Here is a 14,916-nt window from a genome sequence, read left to right as displayed (position 1 = left end):
TTGGTCAAAGTTTGTCACCTAAGTATTGCGCAACCTCAGCTGCTCTGTTCCAGATGGCACTCCTGTCCGACCTCCCAACTCGTTGCAGCAGTCCACGCTTCACAAATCTTTCCACTCTGCTCCGACGTTCTTCTACAAACTGGCGACTGCAGTCGGCTGTTGGGAAGGGTGTTGGCTGCTGGTGGCTCCCGTGGCTGCTGACAGGTCCCGTGGCTGGGTTCGGGGACCTTATTCTCAGTGTTGTGGTTCAGAGTCTCCCTTTTGAATTGGGACTTTTCAGTCCAGCCACCTGCCAGTTTGCCATGCAGCCTGAACTGCCAGCCCCCTCCAACATTCCCCACCAGGGATGCTCTGGTCTATTTAATCACTCCTGTTGTTCTGGGGGAAGGCGTCTGCCATTTTGGATAGTTCAAAATGTCTGTTTCCCAGGCGGTATCCCTTCCCTTCAATTTTCCATTGGGTTGCCGAGCTCTCTGTGGTTTTGAGTGGCTCTCCTTTCGGGTGCCATCCTTAGCTCAGGAGTACATTTTCGTAAGTTGGGTTTTGCCAGTAATTGGAAGCTGCTGTCCCCCGTAAGGGAGGGGCCTGCCAGCCAGCATGGCCAAGCAGGGAAAAATCTCTACAACAGTCTGTGGTTTTAAATTACCCCTCATATACAGCAATCTGCCAATTTGCTGAGTGTCTCCAGCTGTCCGTCCACACCAATAATCCACGCGTGGGAAAGGTCCAGACCACTCTTCCTCTCACCTGATGACTTGGGAGAGGTCGGCTACATGTCCACCCCATCTGCCATCATGCTCCGCCTCCATCCTTCCCTCTTTATTAAGGCTTTCCATACTTTCTTGAAGTTGTTTCCTAATTGGGAAGGAGTTGCACAGTGTATGTCCTGTTTACTTGCTTTTACTTAAACATAAACATAAGGTAAGTTGTTCTTATCAGAGGATATCTTTTTCTTCAACAATTTTTCCTATCAGTAAATATTTTATCACAAAACATTTTGATGTCTTCAAGGCCTTGTTTAGCTAAATGAAGCAGCATTGACATTTTTGAGCTCATACTCGACATGATGTACTCCCAAGTTGCCCATTATGCCAGTATCTAGTGTTATCACTGACATATTTCTAGAGTGAGAAATATTTTAAGGATGTAATGCCAGAAGTATGATATCCCATGTATTATATTTTTCACAATGTTGATCTGTGTTTGGTGGAGAATGCAAAGTAATGTTATGGAAGGTGAAGTTCCTTGTTGCTATATAACATGAGTTAATGTTTTGTCTTCGAATATGTTTCCTTTGGCTGCCTATGCTCAATTTACAGAATCAATAGCCATACACAAGTGGAAGGTAAGGTTCATCTCGAGAGCATATGTATAGCTGCAATGCTTTGGTTTTCAAGACATTCTTCTTTCTTTAAAGGTTAAAAAACTTTGATCTTAGAGTAGATAATTCAAATATTTTTGACAAAAATGATTAGGAAATGTTGCTACCACTTATTTTAATTATAAAGTACTTTAAACTCAATGTTGATGTTAATTTTAACAGAATTTATCAGAGAATCTTACCAAGGAGGATCTTAGTGGTTCTTGGACTGGCAATTCAAATGGATACAAGACAGTACCCAAACAAGTAAAGGGTAAGCACTACAACTTATGGGAAATGTCATGTGAAATAATGTTTATTGAAGAACGTGAGCACCAAAAACCATCTTGGCTTTTAGATATGTATGGTAGAAAAAAGAAAAGATGAAGCAAAACAGTGATAAATTGTATGTCTTCTCAGGTGTCAGCAACAGATGATGAAATCGAGAGTATCACTTAAGGAACTGAATCTTTAGTCCCATCTCAGTATAGTGCAAGAGCTGAGCAAAGACAAGAAATCAGGAAGAGGACAGCTTTACAAAAGGGGATGAAGAACTGGGAAAGCAGACAGTACAGAGAGTACATGGAGAGAAAAGGAGCAGATGGATGTAATGTCAGGGTGGTCCAATAAAATATTTCTTAAGTAAAAGGTAGATTAAAGTGTTAGGTGGGAAGAATGTAGTAAAGATGAAGATCTTCCAGTGCCAAAATGAGTGAGACAAGTAGCACCAAAATCCTTGTTCTCCCTGTGTTTCTCACTGTTTGGAAGCCATTAAGGGCTGAGGCCCCTGTTCATGCAGAGCTGTTTGATGGAGTGTGGAGCTGTTACGTGTAAGCAATTTCATGTCATATAAAGTGATGTTTCTTCATAGCATATGGTTCAATTTTATGGAAGTGGATAGAAGACAATGGGGTTATTCGTGGAGAGGTCAGGAAAGCTGTAGCCCAGTAACATTCCATTAGAAACATGGTGATTTTAAATGCCATTTCAGTGTGGAATATGTGACTGGGAGAAACTGGAGGCTGTATTCCAAGGGCTATTTTTAGGTAAAGAAATGTGGACTAATACTCTTTAAAGACCAGATATTCTCAAACATTAAGAAATCAATGGGGACCATGTTAAAGATGCACATCATGATTGAGCAGGTTTGTGATTCTACAGTCGTAATGCATTCTCATTTGTTTAGAACGCCCTGAATAACTAGGGCATAGAGTTCTCTGTACAGGAATGTGTAGGAGGCGCCATTGAAGAGCACTTCCAACCTAGAATCAAAGGAAAGCATTATTTTGTTCTTATTTCTGAGCATTTTTCTAGCTGGAGGATAACACTGAATGATAGAGATATTGAAACACTAGATATATGATGTTTTGCTAAATAAAGAGGAAAGAGGTGGTGGAAATAATCTATCAAAAGAATGCAGATGGCAGATTGCAAGATTTTTTTTTTTTTTGGCAAACGAAGAGGGCTTGTGAGTGGGCATAGAGGAAAGAAGTTTAGCGAGGTAATTTCTCAGTGATGAGCAAACATGACAGAACTCAGTTCAGGTGGCTTCAGGAAATTTGCACACACAGAGAAGATTTGATTACTGCAGCTGCAGAGATGACTGGAAGGAGGAGGAAGTGCTGGATTGGGGCAGAACACAGGGAGGCATTTCTTTTCTCCAGAAGGATCAGGCATCTGAGATATATGTTGCATTGATACTAGTTAATCAGATCAGGTTACTTTGAACAAAGATGGCTGGCTTTTTTTGCAAATGTTTTTTTTTTTTTCTATAAAGTAGTTGTTTCCTAATTCCCTTAATGTGAGATCTTCAAGAACACTAATTTTAGAAACAGTACACTTAGCATTTGATTCAATCTGTATAAAAGTAAAGTATGCAAGCAAAATATGTATCCCCAAATATTCTGAAAATTTAAAAAAAGCCTAAAAGCTTATTTTTGCCTCTTATGAAATTTAATGTCATATTCAATGAATATTCTAGTGATTTTTGAATATAAAAATTCATTAACATCTAGTAATTATTTTTTAAAAACATTTTAACTTTTTTTTTTTTTTTTTTTTTGTGGTTTGTAGGTCCAGGGCTTGATTTGAATCTGCCACCTCTGGCATATGGGGCCAGTGCCCTACTCCTTTGAGTCACAGGAGCCACCCAACATCTAATAATTATATGGCCATTCAGTGTTTCCTTTTTGATAAATAGTTCACCATAGATAGCTCAGTATATGTAATTTCTCACATACCTCTTATATGAATTGAGGAAGAAAATTAACAGCACAAAAGTAGAGGGCCTAAGAAATATTGGTATACTTGTGTCTCTTGTGGGTATGGAGAAGATCAAATTTCTAAAACTGCTATTCTACAAGGGTCTAGCCATGCAGATCGATTGAACCCTTTCTCTAATGAGAAATGGACTATGCCCTCATCTGAACTGTCTTCATAGCTGTGTTTCTTCCTAAATGACATCCACAAACTGAAGAACTTGGCACTTAATTGCAGCCTATTGTACAAATGATGTTTTGGGTTGTAGTAAAGGCATGCTGTAAGCTTCTGCCATCGGCCTTGCCTTTTATGCTCTCTGGGTCATGATTTGCTCCTTCAAATAAAGACCACTCTTCACTCTTCTGTATGTGCACTTTTCTATATGAGTGATTTTCATTTGAAACATAATCTCACTTTTGAAGTTTTAACTGTATATTATATTAAACTTGTATTCCTGTTGTCTTCAGTTTTTGTCTGTTATGCTCCTGTCTGCCCATAAATCAATCAATCCGCCAATAAAAGAGAGAAAAAGCAGCCCGAAACCTAAAGTATTTATTTTCTAAGCCCAGCTTGGGGGTTCAGCTCAATAGGAACTCTCCTCCACTGTATGTTTGGCTTTGTCATATTTACATTTACACTGATTACTATGTTCTCTTTGTTTTTCAGTGCATGTTAAGACACAACCTCAGTATCAGGTAACAATATTCATTCAGGAAATTTGCACACACAGAGAAGATTGGATTACTGCAGCTCCAGAGATTACTGGAAGGAGGAGGAAGTGCTGGATTGGGGCAGAACACAGGGAGGCATTTCTTTTCTCCAGAAGGATCAGGCATCTGAGATATATGTTGCATTGATACTAGTTAATCAGATCAGGTTACTTTGAACAAAGATGGCTGGCTTTTTTTGCAAATGTTATTATTGTTTTTTTTTTTTTCTATAAAGTAGTTGTTTCCTAATTCCCTTCATGTGAGGGAATTATTTTCTGTACATTGTGTGAAATTGTGCTTTACTTATGATACAATTTGTTTCAAAGCTCACTGTGCACGATGCTGACATAAAACCTCCTACTCCAAAAAAAGGAGTACAAAGGATTAAAGTTAAACCAGCTGCAACAGGTAATTTTCTTTTGTTGTCGTTGTTGTCATTCTGCCTCCCATTGTTCTCTGATTTGGCATCCCTGTCCTTGTTAGGGAAATGACAGAGGTGAATTTGGTGACTCCACAACTTTCCAAGTGCTTCTTGGAATTCAAATCTTTACTTAGAGGAGCACTTCATGTTAACATCTCAGTCATGTTTAACTTTAATTATTCCATCTTACTGATTTTACACTGATGATAACAAAGGAAGTCAGATGATCCAATTAGTAGAGTATATTTGTGTGAGAGGGTATCCTTATTAGTAAAATAATTAATCACTCCTTTATGAATTTTTTTTTTTAGTTTTTAGTTTTTCATTTATTGAGAGACTTTTTTTGGTAGTACATATTTATTTTGGTGAAATATATAAAGCAAGTCTGGCAGAATTGCAAGAGAAAGTTGCGAGTCTACAAACAAAGTGGGAAACTTTTTTAAATGAATTTTTTTTCTTTTTTTTGTTAAATCATATCTGTGTACATTAGTATGATCATGGGGCACCATACACTTGGTTCATAGACCGTTTGACACATTTTCGTCACACTACTTAACATAGCTTTCCTGGCATTTTCTTAGTTATTTTCCATTATGAATATTTGGTAGACACAGTCTTAAAACCGTGATCCTGAAAGGTTAATAGTACAAAATAGTCCTTCTGTACTATTTACGGAATATTACACAGAAATAATGAACACCTGGAATTGTCTGTACATTATTTCCAAGGACTTTCAAAGTTTTGACAATGTATGAGTCTAGTGATAAATATTGCTGAGAATTAGTTTCTGGGTCATAAAATTGCACACAAATGGTATACATTGTATATAACATTCAGCAACTTCTTCATTTGCTCAATATTACATTTTTTTGGATCTGCTGAGAATGACACTAGTATACTTGTTTAGTTTAAGCTCTCTGTGCCATTCCAACATATGTGTACCACACTGAACTGAACACTGAATGCAGATTAAAAATGTAAATGTGATTGGGGATCCATAGGATCTTTTGTATACAGTAGGTTGTAAATATTAAAACTTACTATACTAAGCATTAAAATGGAAAAAATTATAATGCAAAACCTAGATTCTTTTATTTATTCCATAAAAATCTACATTACACTTGAGGCTGACACTTTGTGAATCATTTCTTGAACCATTCATATATTTCAGAAGTGCATTTATTTTGCAATATGGCCTGTAAGTCATCTTCTGTTTATTCATGTGTCCCTGGAATTTATCTTCCCTACAGTATTCACTGTGGTCCCTCTCTAGGGCCATTAGGATGATTAAGTGGTCCTTGAATTGGTAATATTGTAGGACCTTAGGTCTCACATGGGGCTTTCACAATCTGACTTTTTCTCAACTCTTCATTTTAGCCCATACCCTGTGTGCCTGCCTTTTCACTAGCATTACTGAAATACCTCTGGGAGTGCCCTCTGAGCCAATTCCTCTTTTTTGGACAAATGCACATCCTCTTTCAGGCTTCTCTTTCCTCCTGCTGCTTCCTGTCCTGCTCTCCCTTTCTCCTGGCCTCTCCATCTTTTCACCTTGCTCATCTCACCCTGTACTTGTCAGTTCAGACATGACCTCTAGAAAAGCCAATCTTGATGTATCTTATTCATTTTCCTTTAATCACAGTATAATTATCAAGTACAATAGATAAAAACTATGTGCCCAACAATGCTGTGGAATATTGTATCCTACAGCCTTTGGATCTGGGAAATAGAAATGGAAATAAATAACTTATAGTTCAGGTGGGGAAGGTGCAAAAGAGAAATCCATAAGTCCTGAGGATGAGAGTAGATTCAGTGAGAGAGTAGATTCCAGTTTGACCAGGGAAAGAGCTGTAATTAACAAGGTCTTCACATAGCAATCTGTGTCCAAAAATAAAGAAGGAAAGAATGAAAGAAGAGAGAAGATGGAAAAAGAAGAATAAAAGAAGAGAAAAGAAAATTAAAAATTGAATGAAGATTGTCAGCCTATTAGAGGGAAAGCATTTCACACGTAAGTCACAGGGCATACACTGATTATGGTATGAAAAGTAACAGCAACTTACAGAATAACATATGCAATGCTTTGCAGGTTTTATTAAGAAGGAGACAGGCGTACACAGGGATACTTGATATGTTTTCCTGGATTGAAAATTTTTTCTTTGTTTATGATGGCTATGTCATGTATGTTGGGTGGATGAATTTCTGCATGAATCTGTGATCTTTGTGAGCCTTCTACACACTGATGCCTAGTAGTTTTCTGAGTGGTTTTTTAAGTGTTAGATAATTAGGAATATTTTTTAAAGAAGTATATAGTATGCTAAAGACTTAACTTCATCTAAACACTCAATCTATAAAATAAAAAGAAATTTAGCTTTCTATCCATTTTTATAAAGCAGATAGCTTTTACCACATCATTCTAAGAAACTCATTATTAGATTAACTAGGAGTACTTTTTAAGGAAGTATATAGTCTGCCAAAGACTTCATCTAGAAATTTAATTTATAAAATAAAGAGAAATTTAGCTTTCTATCCATTTTTATAAAGGTAATAGCTTTTACCATCATTCCAAGCAACTCATTATTAGATTATTTAGGAGTATTTTTAAAAGAAGTATATAGTCTGCTAAAGACTTAACTTCATCTAAACTCTCAATTTATAAAATCAACATAAATGTAACTTTCTATCCACTTTTATAAAGCTGATACCTTTTATCACATCATTCTAATCAGCTCATTTAAATAAATATATGAAATTTACAGTATACAACTTTGTTACGTCAGAAGAAGAGGAAGAAGAGCCTGAAGGAGTTGAAAATGACCAGCCACAGGTATAAACAAATTGACACTTATGTTCCTGGTTTCATACTACTTTTTTACATGAATAATGTGGCATAGTCCAAAGGACATTTCCTACTGGAATAGCATTTTATAATTCATATGTTGTAAGCTAATATTTAAGTTGAGGAAGTTTTTTAACTAGTTATAAAGCTTAAACCTTCCTAAAGTGAAGAGTGACTTATAGCTAATCTTTGTCCTTGGATTCGAGGCAGAGAATTTCTGGTGTTTTCCTGCTTCTTTAGTTTTATAACCTTACATGATAAGGTCATGCCAAGTACAGAATCATATTACTAAGCAAGAGAAATTACAAGCAATTTCATCATGATGGCCACTGAGTTGGACTCATGTTCAAAGAGTCACCATGCCTAATGTCCCCAACTGTAGTGTAGTTTTATACTGCCAGTCATTTGTGCCAGGTAGAGTGGTTCTTCCACCTTGTGGCCTCTAACTCGGTTTGGCCTGTGTGCTGAGAGAGGGAATGAGGTCATTAGACTGTGCCTATGAAGGAAATCCGACCTTGCAGAAACGGACATTGATGTGATTGTGTACAGCAGCAAGTTGTAACTCACATAGCTGTATAAAATTATTAAATGGTATCAAGGTTCCTTTACTCACTGTCCAAAGAGGACATTAGAAAATCTTAGACATAGGCTTAAGCGGATAGTCCGTGTCAGAAAAATAGCACTGTCATATTCTGCTGTATCATTTGAATTCACATTTGAGAATTGGCTTTTCTTTCTGATTGCTATTGATTTTATCTTGTGATAATGTAAAATTTTCCAGTTTTCAGTTATCAGTTTTTAAAAACAGAATGGAAATAACCATGTTAATTGAGCATGTTTGCATATGGAAACATGACTCCTGATTAGGAATGAATGAGGACTGATGAAATGTATCTGTACATTCAGAACTTCCTTGTGTTCAAAAGTATGAGCAACTGGGCATCAAACAAGGCAAAGAGGAATGGGGAAGTAAATAAAAACACCTGAGAAATGAGTTGAAACAGAGTTCTGGTTAAATCTGTGAATGATACAAAATTCCTGCTTGTCCTGTAGTAGAGTTAGTGTAAGGACGGAGCAAAGTTCAGAAAAAGCACCATCTAATGTAACAAATAGTATACCAGACTGTGAGGGGAAAGATGCACCTGGATTTTCCACTCTTTAGTGTTTGAGGCATTTTCTTAACAAAATGCCTCAGTCACAAAAATATTTTCCATCTCATGCCTACTTTGTGTTCCTGAAGTATAATCTTCACTCACCTTCTAAAGTTTATTTAAATTAAAGAAAAAGTGTACTGTAAAAATGCTAACAATGCACACAGACACTCGGCATGCATTTGACACAGGTGAGGAGAAATGTGAAGATAATACAGACACTAAAACAAGCAAGGAAGTCAGAAGTTATTGTCAAAATGAAGGGACACTTAAGATTTTTTTTTCTGAAGTTCTTATTTTTATATCGTAAATTTTTTATTGAATCGTAACTGTACATTACTGCTTTTATGGGGTACAATGTTCTGATTTTAGACACAATTTGGAATGCTTACATCAAACTGGTTAACATAGGGTTCACCTTACTGAATTATTTGTTGTGTTAAGACATTTATACTCTACTCTTAATAGATTTGACATGTACCCTTGTGATATGCACCATAGGTGATGACTCACCATTTACCTTCCATTCACATGGCCTCCCTCTGCTCCTACTCTCCCCCTCTCTTCCCTCTTTCATTCTGGGCTATAGTTATGATTTATCATTTGTATAAAAGTGTGGGGGATTATATATTCATTTCACAATAGTACTGAGTACATTGGACAGTTTTTCTTCCATTCTTGAGATATGTTACTAAGAAAAATATGTTCCAGCTCATTATGTGAACAAAAAGGGGCAAAGTCTCCATCTTTTTGATGGCTGCATAATATTCCATGGTATACATATACCACAATTTGTTACTCTATTTAGGGGGTCTATGGGTACTTGGGCTTCTTTCATGACTGGGCAATCATGAATTGGGCTGTAATAAACATTCTGGTGCAAATATGTTTTGTAAAATGATGACTGGTCATCTGGACTTATTCCTAGCAGAGGCATAGCAGGATCGAATAGTAGGTCTACTTTTAGTTTCCTGAGTGTTCTCCAAACCTCTTTCTAAAAGGGACATATTGGCCTGCATTCCCACCAGCAGTGCAGAAATGTTCCCTTCTCTCCACATCCACACCAAAATCTGTAGTTTTGTGACTTTCTGATGTGGGCTACTCTTCCTGGAGTTAGATGATGTCTCAAAGTGGTTTTGATGTGTATTTCTCTGATGATTAAAGATGATGAGCAGTTTTTCATGAGTCTGTAGGCCATGCACCTATTTACTTCAGAGAAGCTTCTGTTCAATTCTCTTGCCCAAAATGAAATGAGATCACTTGTTCTTTCCTTGCGAATTAATTGGGTTTTCTGTTTATTCTAGTTATCAAACCTTGGTTGGAAACATAACCTGGAAAAATCTTCTCCCATTCTGAGGACCGTGTGCTGGCTTTACTTTGTTCTTTTTACAGGGTTTGATCAGATCCCTGTAGTACATTTTTGGTTTTGCTTCAATTGTTTAGGGGCTGGGGTCCTCCTCATAACACATTCTTCCAGGCCAATTTTTTCAGGGGACAAGTATTTCCCTTGTCCCCTCTAAAATATTTTTTATTGTTTTATGTCTTATGTTTAAACTGTTTATCCAATGAGAATCAATTTTTGTTAATGGTGAAAGATGAGGGTCCAGTTTCAGTGTTCTACAAGTTGCCATCCAGTTCACCTAGCACCATTTGTTGAATAGGGAATCTTTCCCCCAATTTATGTTTTTGATATGCTTATCAAAGATTGAATGATGGTAAGTGTCTGGGTTAATCTCTTGGTTCTCTACTCCGTTCCATACATTTACCTTGGCATTTTTACCATGCTGTTTTGATCAATATAGATTGCTAGTATAGGCTGAAGTCTGGTAGGTTGATTGCTATTGCTCTGTGTTTATTTCGGAGTAATGTCTTGGCTATTCAATGTTTTTTTCTGATTCCATATAAACAAAGTACTAGTTTTTCCAGTTGTTTAAAGTATGATAGAGGTGCTTTAGGGATTGCATTAAATTTGTATATTGCTTTGGGTAATATGGACATTTTAACAATGAAGATTGTTCCCAGCCATAAGCATGGGGTATGATTTTCCATTTGTTAACATCTTCAGCTTTTTTCTTTTCTCAGAGTTTCATAGTTCTCTTTATAGAGATCTTTCATGTCCTTTTTGAGGTAAATTCCCAAGTACTTCATCTTCTTTGGTACTACTGTAAAAAGAATATAGTCCTTGACTATTTGTTCAGCTTGACTATTGTTGGTATATGTAAAAGCTACAGATTTGTAAGTATTGATTTTGTATTCCTAGATGTTGCTGTATTTTTTTTATCACTTATAAGAGTTTTACAGTTGAGTCCCTGGGTTTTTCCAGGTAGAAGATTATATCATCTGCGAAGAGTGAGAGTTTGTCTCCTCTGACCAAATTGGAATACCCTTAATCTCCTTCTTTTGCTTGATTGCAATGACTAATACTTCCGTTACTTTGTTCAATAGCAGTAGAGGCTATGAGCATCATTGTCTAGTTCCAGATCTGAGTGGATTTTTTTTCAATTTTCTTCCATTCCATATGATATTGGCTGTGGGTTTACTGTAGTGAGCCTCTATCAGTTTAGATATGACCCGTTTCAGCCTATTTTCTTCAGTGTTCTGATCATGAAAGGATCCTGGATGTTATCAAAAGCTTTTTTGCATCAGTGGAGAGAATCATATGGTCTTTGTTTTTTATTTTGTTTATGTGATATATTATGTTTATAGAGTTAGTCATGTTGAACCAGCCTTGTGACCCTGGGATAAAACCAACTTAGTCATAGTGTATAAATTTTTTGATGTGTTGTTGAATTGTTTTTGCTAGGATCTTATTGAATATTTTTGCATCAATAGTCATTAATGATATTGGTCTATAACTTTAATTCTTTGTTGGGTCTTTTCCTGGTTTGGGATCAAGGTGATGTTTGCTTCCTCAAATGTATTGGGAAGTATTCCTTCTTTTTCTGTTTTGAAGATGGTTATGTAATATAGATACTGGTTCCTCTTTAAAGGTTTGGTAGAATTATGATGTGAAGCCTCCTCTTTCTGGACTTTACTTTTCTGGAGATTTCATATAGTTGATGGTATTTCATTGCTTGATATAGGTCTGTTCAACACTTTCAATTCTTTCAGCTATGTCTAGGAAGTGGTGTGCTTCCAGACATTGCCATTTTCCCCCAGATTTTCCCATTTCTGAGAATGGAGTATTCTGCAGTTATCATTAAGAATTTTTTGCATTTTCTGAGGTGCCTTTTGTTATTTCTTTTTTATCATTACTGATTGATGATATTAGGGATTTTACTTTTCTGTTTCTGGTTTGGTTAGTCAAAGTTTTCTCAATTTTGTTAATCTTTTCCAAAACCCAACTTTTTGTTCGTTGATCTTCTGAGTGATTCTTTTGTTTTCAATATCATTAAATTCTGCTCTAATTTTGGTTATTTATTTTCTTCTGCTTGATTTGGGGAAGGGATGTTCTTCCTTTTCCAGTTGCTTGAGATGACCCACTAAGTTGTTGACTTCCTCTCTTTCCAGTCTCTTGGGGAAGGCTTGCAATGCTATAAATTTCCTTTGTAGGACTGCTTTAGAAGAATCCAACAGTTTTGATAATTTATGTCTTCATTGTCATTTTGTTCCAAAAATTTGGTAATTTTCTTCTTAATCTCATCTTTGACACAGCTATCATCCAGCATAAGGTTGTTTAGTTTCCTTGACTTTGTTCCAGTATGAAGATTCCTGCTGTTGTTGAGTTCAACTTTTATTCCGGATGGTCCGAGAAAATACAAGGAATAATTTATATTCTTAAATTTGCTGAAGTTAGATTTGTGACCTAAGATGTGATCAATTTTGGAGGATGTTGCATGGGATGATGAGAAGAATGTGTGTTTGGTTTTATTACAATGAAATTATCTGTAGCTGTCTGTTTAGTCCATTTGTTATAGGACCAAATTTAAATCTATTATTTCTTTGTTTACATTCTTCTTGGAAAGATCCTCCTTCTTGGAGGATCTATCCAACATAGCCAAATGGTAGTTAAAATCTCCACTGTTATAGTTCAGGATGATATCCAATTGTTCAGTGTCTGTTAGTGTTTTCCTTTATAAATAGAGAGGCATTTTGTAGGGAGCATGAATATTAATAATTGAAATATCTTCATATGGAGTGTTTCTTTTCCCAAATATGAAGTGTCCATCCTTAACTTTCCTTACCTTTGTTGGTTTAAAGCCTATTCGTATCTGCAAATAAAATTGCAACCCCTGATTTTTTTCTGATTTCCATTTGCCTGAATTATAGATGTCCATCCCTTCACCCTCAGTCTACTTTTGTCATTTAAGGTAAGATGGGATTCTGGTATGCAAGATATATCTGATCCGAGCTTTTGTGTACAGTCAGCTAGCCCATGCCTCTTTAGAGGACAATTTAAGAAACTCAAATTAATTGAGAGTAGTGATAAACATCATAATGTTTGGGATGCCATGTTTATCAAGTGTCCAGTGGATATTTTCTTTTTTTCTTCATCTTTTTTTTATTAAATCATAGCTGTGTATATTAATGCAATTTTGGGGTACAATGTGCTGGTTTTATATACAATTTGAAATGTTTTCATCAAACTGGTTAAAAAAGCCTTCACCACATTATCTTAGTTATTGTGTTAAGATATTTATATTCTACTCTTAGTAGATTTAACATGTACTCTTATAAAATGCACTGTAGGTATGGTCCCTCCAATTACCCTTCCTCCACCCATCCTCCCCCTACCCCTTCCTTCCCTCTTCTTTTTCCCCTTCACCTTGGGCTATAGTTGGGTTATAGCTTTCATATGGATGTGTGGGTGCTTATAAATTAATTTCATGGTAGGGCTGAGTACATTGGATACTTTTTCTTTTATTCTTTAGATACTTTGCTAAGAAGAAAATGTTTCCGCTCCATCAATGAAAATATGAAAGAGGCAAAGTCCCCATCTTTTTTAAGGCTGTATAATATTCCATGTTGTATATACACCACAATTTATTAATCCATTCATGAATCGATGGGCACTTGGGCTTCTTCCATGACTTATCAATTATGAATTGGGTTCCAATAAACATTTTGGTGCAATTATCTTCATTATTAAGTGATTGTTGGTCCTCTGGATATATACCTAATAGATAAATTGAAGGATACAATGCAGGTCTATTTTTAGATTTCTACGTGATCTTCAAATATCTTTCCAAAAATAACATATTAGTTTGCATTCCCACCAGCATTGCAGAAGTGTTCCCTTTTCCCAACATCTATGCCAACATCTCTGGTTTGGGGATTTTGTGATGTGGGCTAATCTCTCTCTCTCTTTTTTTTTTTTTTAATTAAATCATAGCTGTGTACCTTAATGCAATCATGGGGTACAATGTGCTTGTTTTATACACAATTTGAAATATTTTCATCGAACTGGTTAACATAGCCTTCATGGCATTTTCTTAGTTATTGTGTTCATACATTTATATTCTGCATTTAGTAAGCTTCACCTGTACCCTTCTAAGATGCACCATAGATGTGGTCCCACCATTTACCCTCCTTCCAACCATCCTCCCCTCTCCCCTCCTGTCCTTTGTCCCTTTCCCCATATTCTTGTGCTGTAATTAGTTTCATAGTAGGGCTGAGTACATTGGATACTTTTTCTTATATCCAGAAGACCAAAAATCACTAATGTACACAGCTATGATTTAATAGTAATAAAAATCACATTATAGCAAAGATATTTGTACCAGAATGTTTATTGCAGCCCAATTCATAATTGCTCAGATGTGGAAGAAGCCCAAGTGACCATCAAGCCACGAATGGATCAATAAATTGTGGTATCTGTAAACCATGGAATTTTATGCAGCCTTAAAGAAAGATGGAGACTTTAACTCTTTCATGTTTACATGGATAGAGCTGGAAAATATTCTTCTTAGCAAAGTATCTCATGAATGGATGTGGGCTAATCTTCCTGGAGTTAGATGATATCTTAAAGTGGTTTTGATTTGCATTTATCTGATGATTAAGGATTATGAGCATTTTTTCATGTGTCTGTAGGCTGTGCACCTGACTTTTTCAGAGAAGTTTCTCTTCAAGTCTCTTGCTCACCGTGAGATGGGATCACTTGTTTTTTTTTTTTTTTTTTTTGTGCTAATACGTTTAATTTCTCTGTGGATTCTGGTTGTTAAACTTTTGTGGGAGACATAACC

The 14,916-nt window shown here is 36.2% G+C and overlaps 2 protein-coding genes across 2 annotated transcripts in view; both read left to right on the top strand.

Annotated features, from left to right (window-relative positions):
• The window catches only part of LOC128579077 (putative ankyrin repeat domain-containing protein 19), a 75,049-nt gene extending 70,357 nt beyond the window's left edge, over positions 1-4,692 (top strand). The window contains exon 12 of the mRNA XM_053581354.1: positions 4,286-4,692. Coding sequence (XP_053437329.1) covers positions 4,286-4,318 — 33 coding nt within the window. The 3' untranslated portion in view covers positions 4,319-4,692. The remainder of the gene's footprint in view (positions 1-4,285) is intronic.
• LOC128579076 (ankyrin repeat domain-containing protein 26-like) overlaps positions 4,635-14,916 on the top strand; it is a 161,988-nt gene continuing 151,706 nt past the window's right edge. Inside the window, exons 1-2 of the mRNA XM_053581353.1 lie at positions 4,635-4,737; positions 7,504-7,571. Coding sequence (XP_053437328.1) covers positions 4,635-4,737; positions 7,504-7,571 — 171 coding nt within the window. The remainder of the gene's footprint in view (positions 4,738-7,503; positions 7,572-14,916) is intronic.

The sequence above is a fragment of the Nycticebus coucang genome, chromosome Y (assembly GCF_027406575.1).
Source record: "Nycticebus coucang isolate mNycCou1 chromosome Y, mNycCou1.pri, whole genome shotgun sequence".
Taxonomy (NCBI): Eukaryota; Metazoa; Chordata; class Mammalia; order Primates; family Lorisidae; genus Nycticebus; species Nycticebus coucang.
This window is presented reverse-complemented; position numbering and strand designations above follow the sequence as displayed.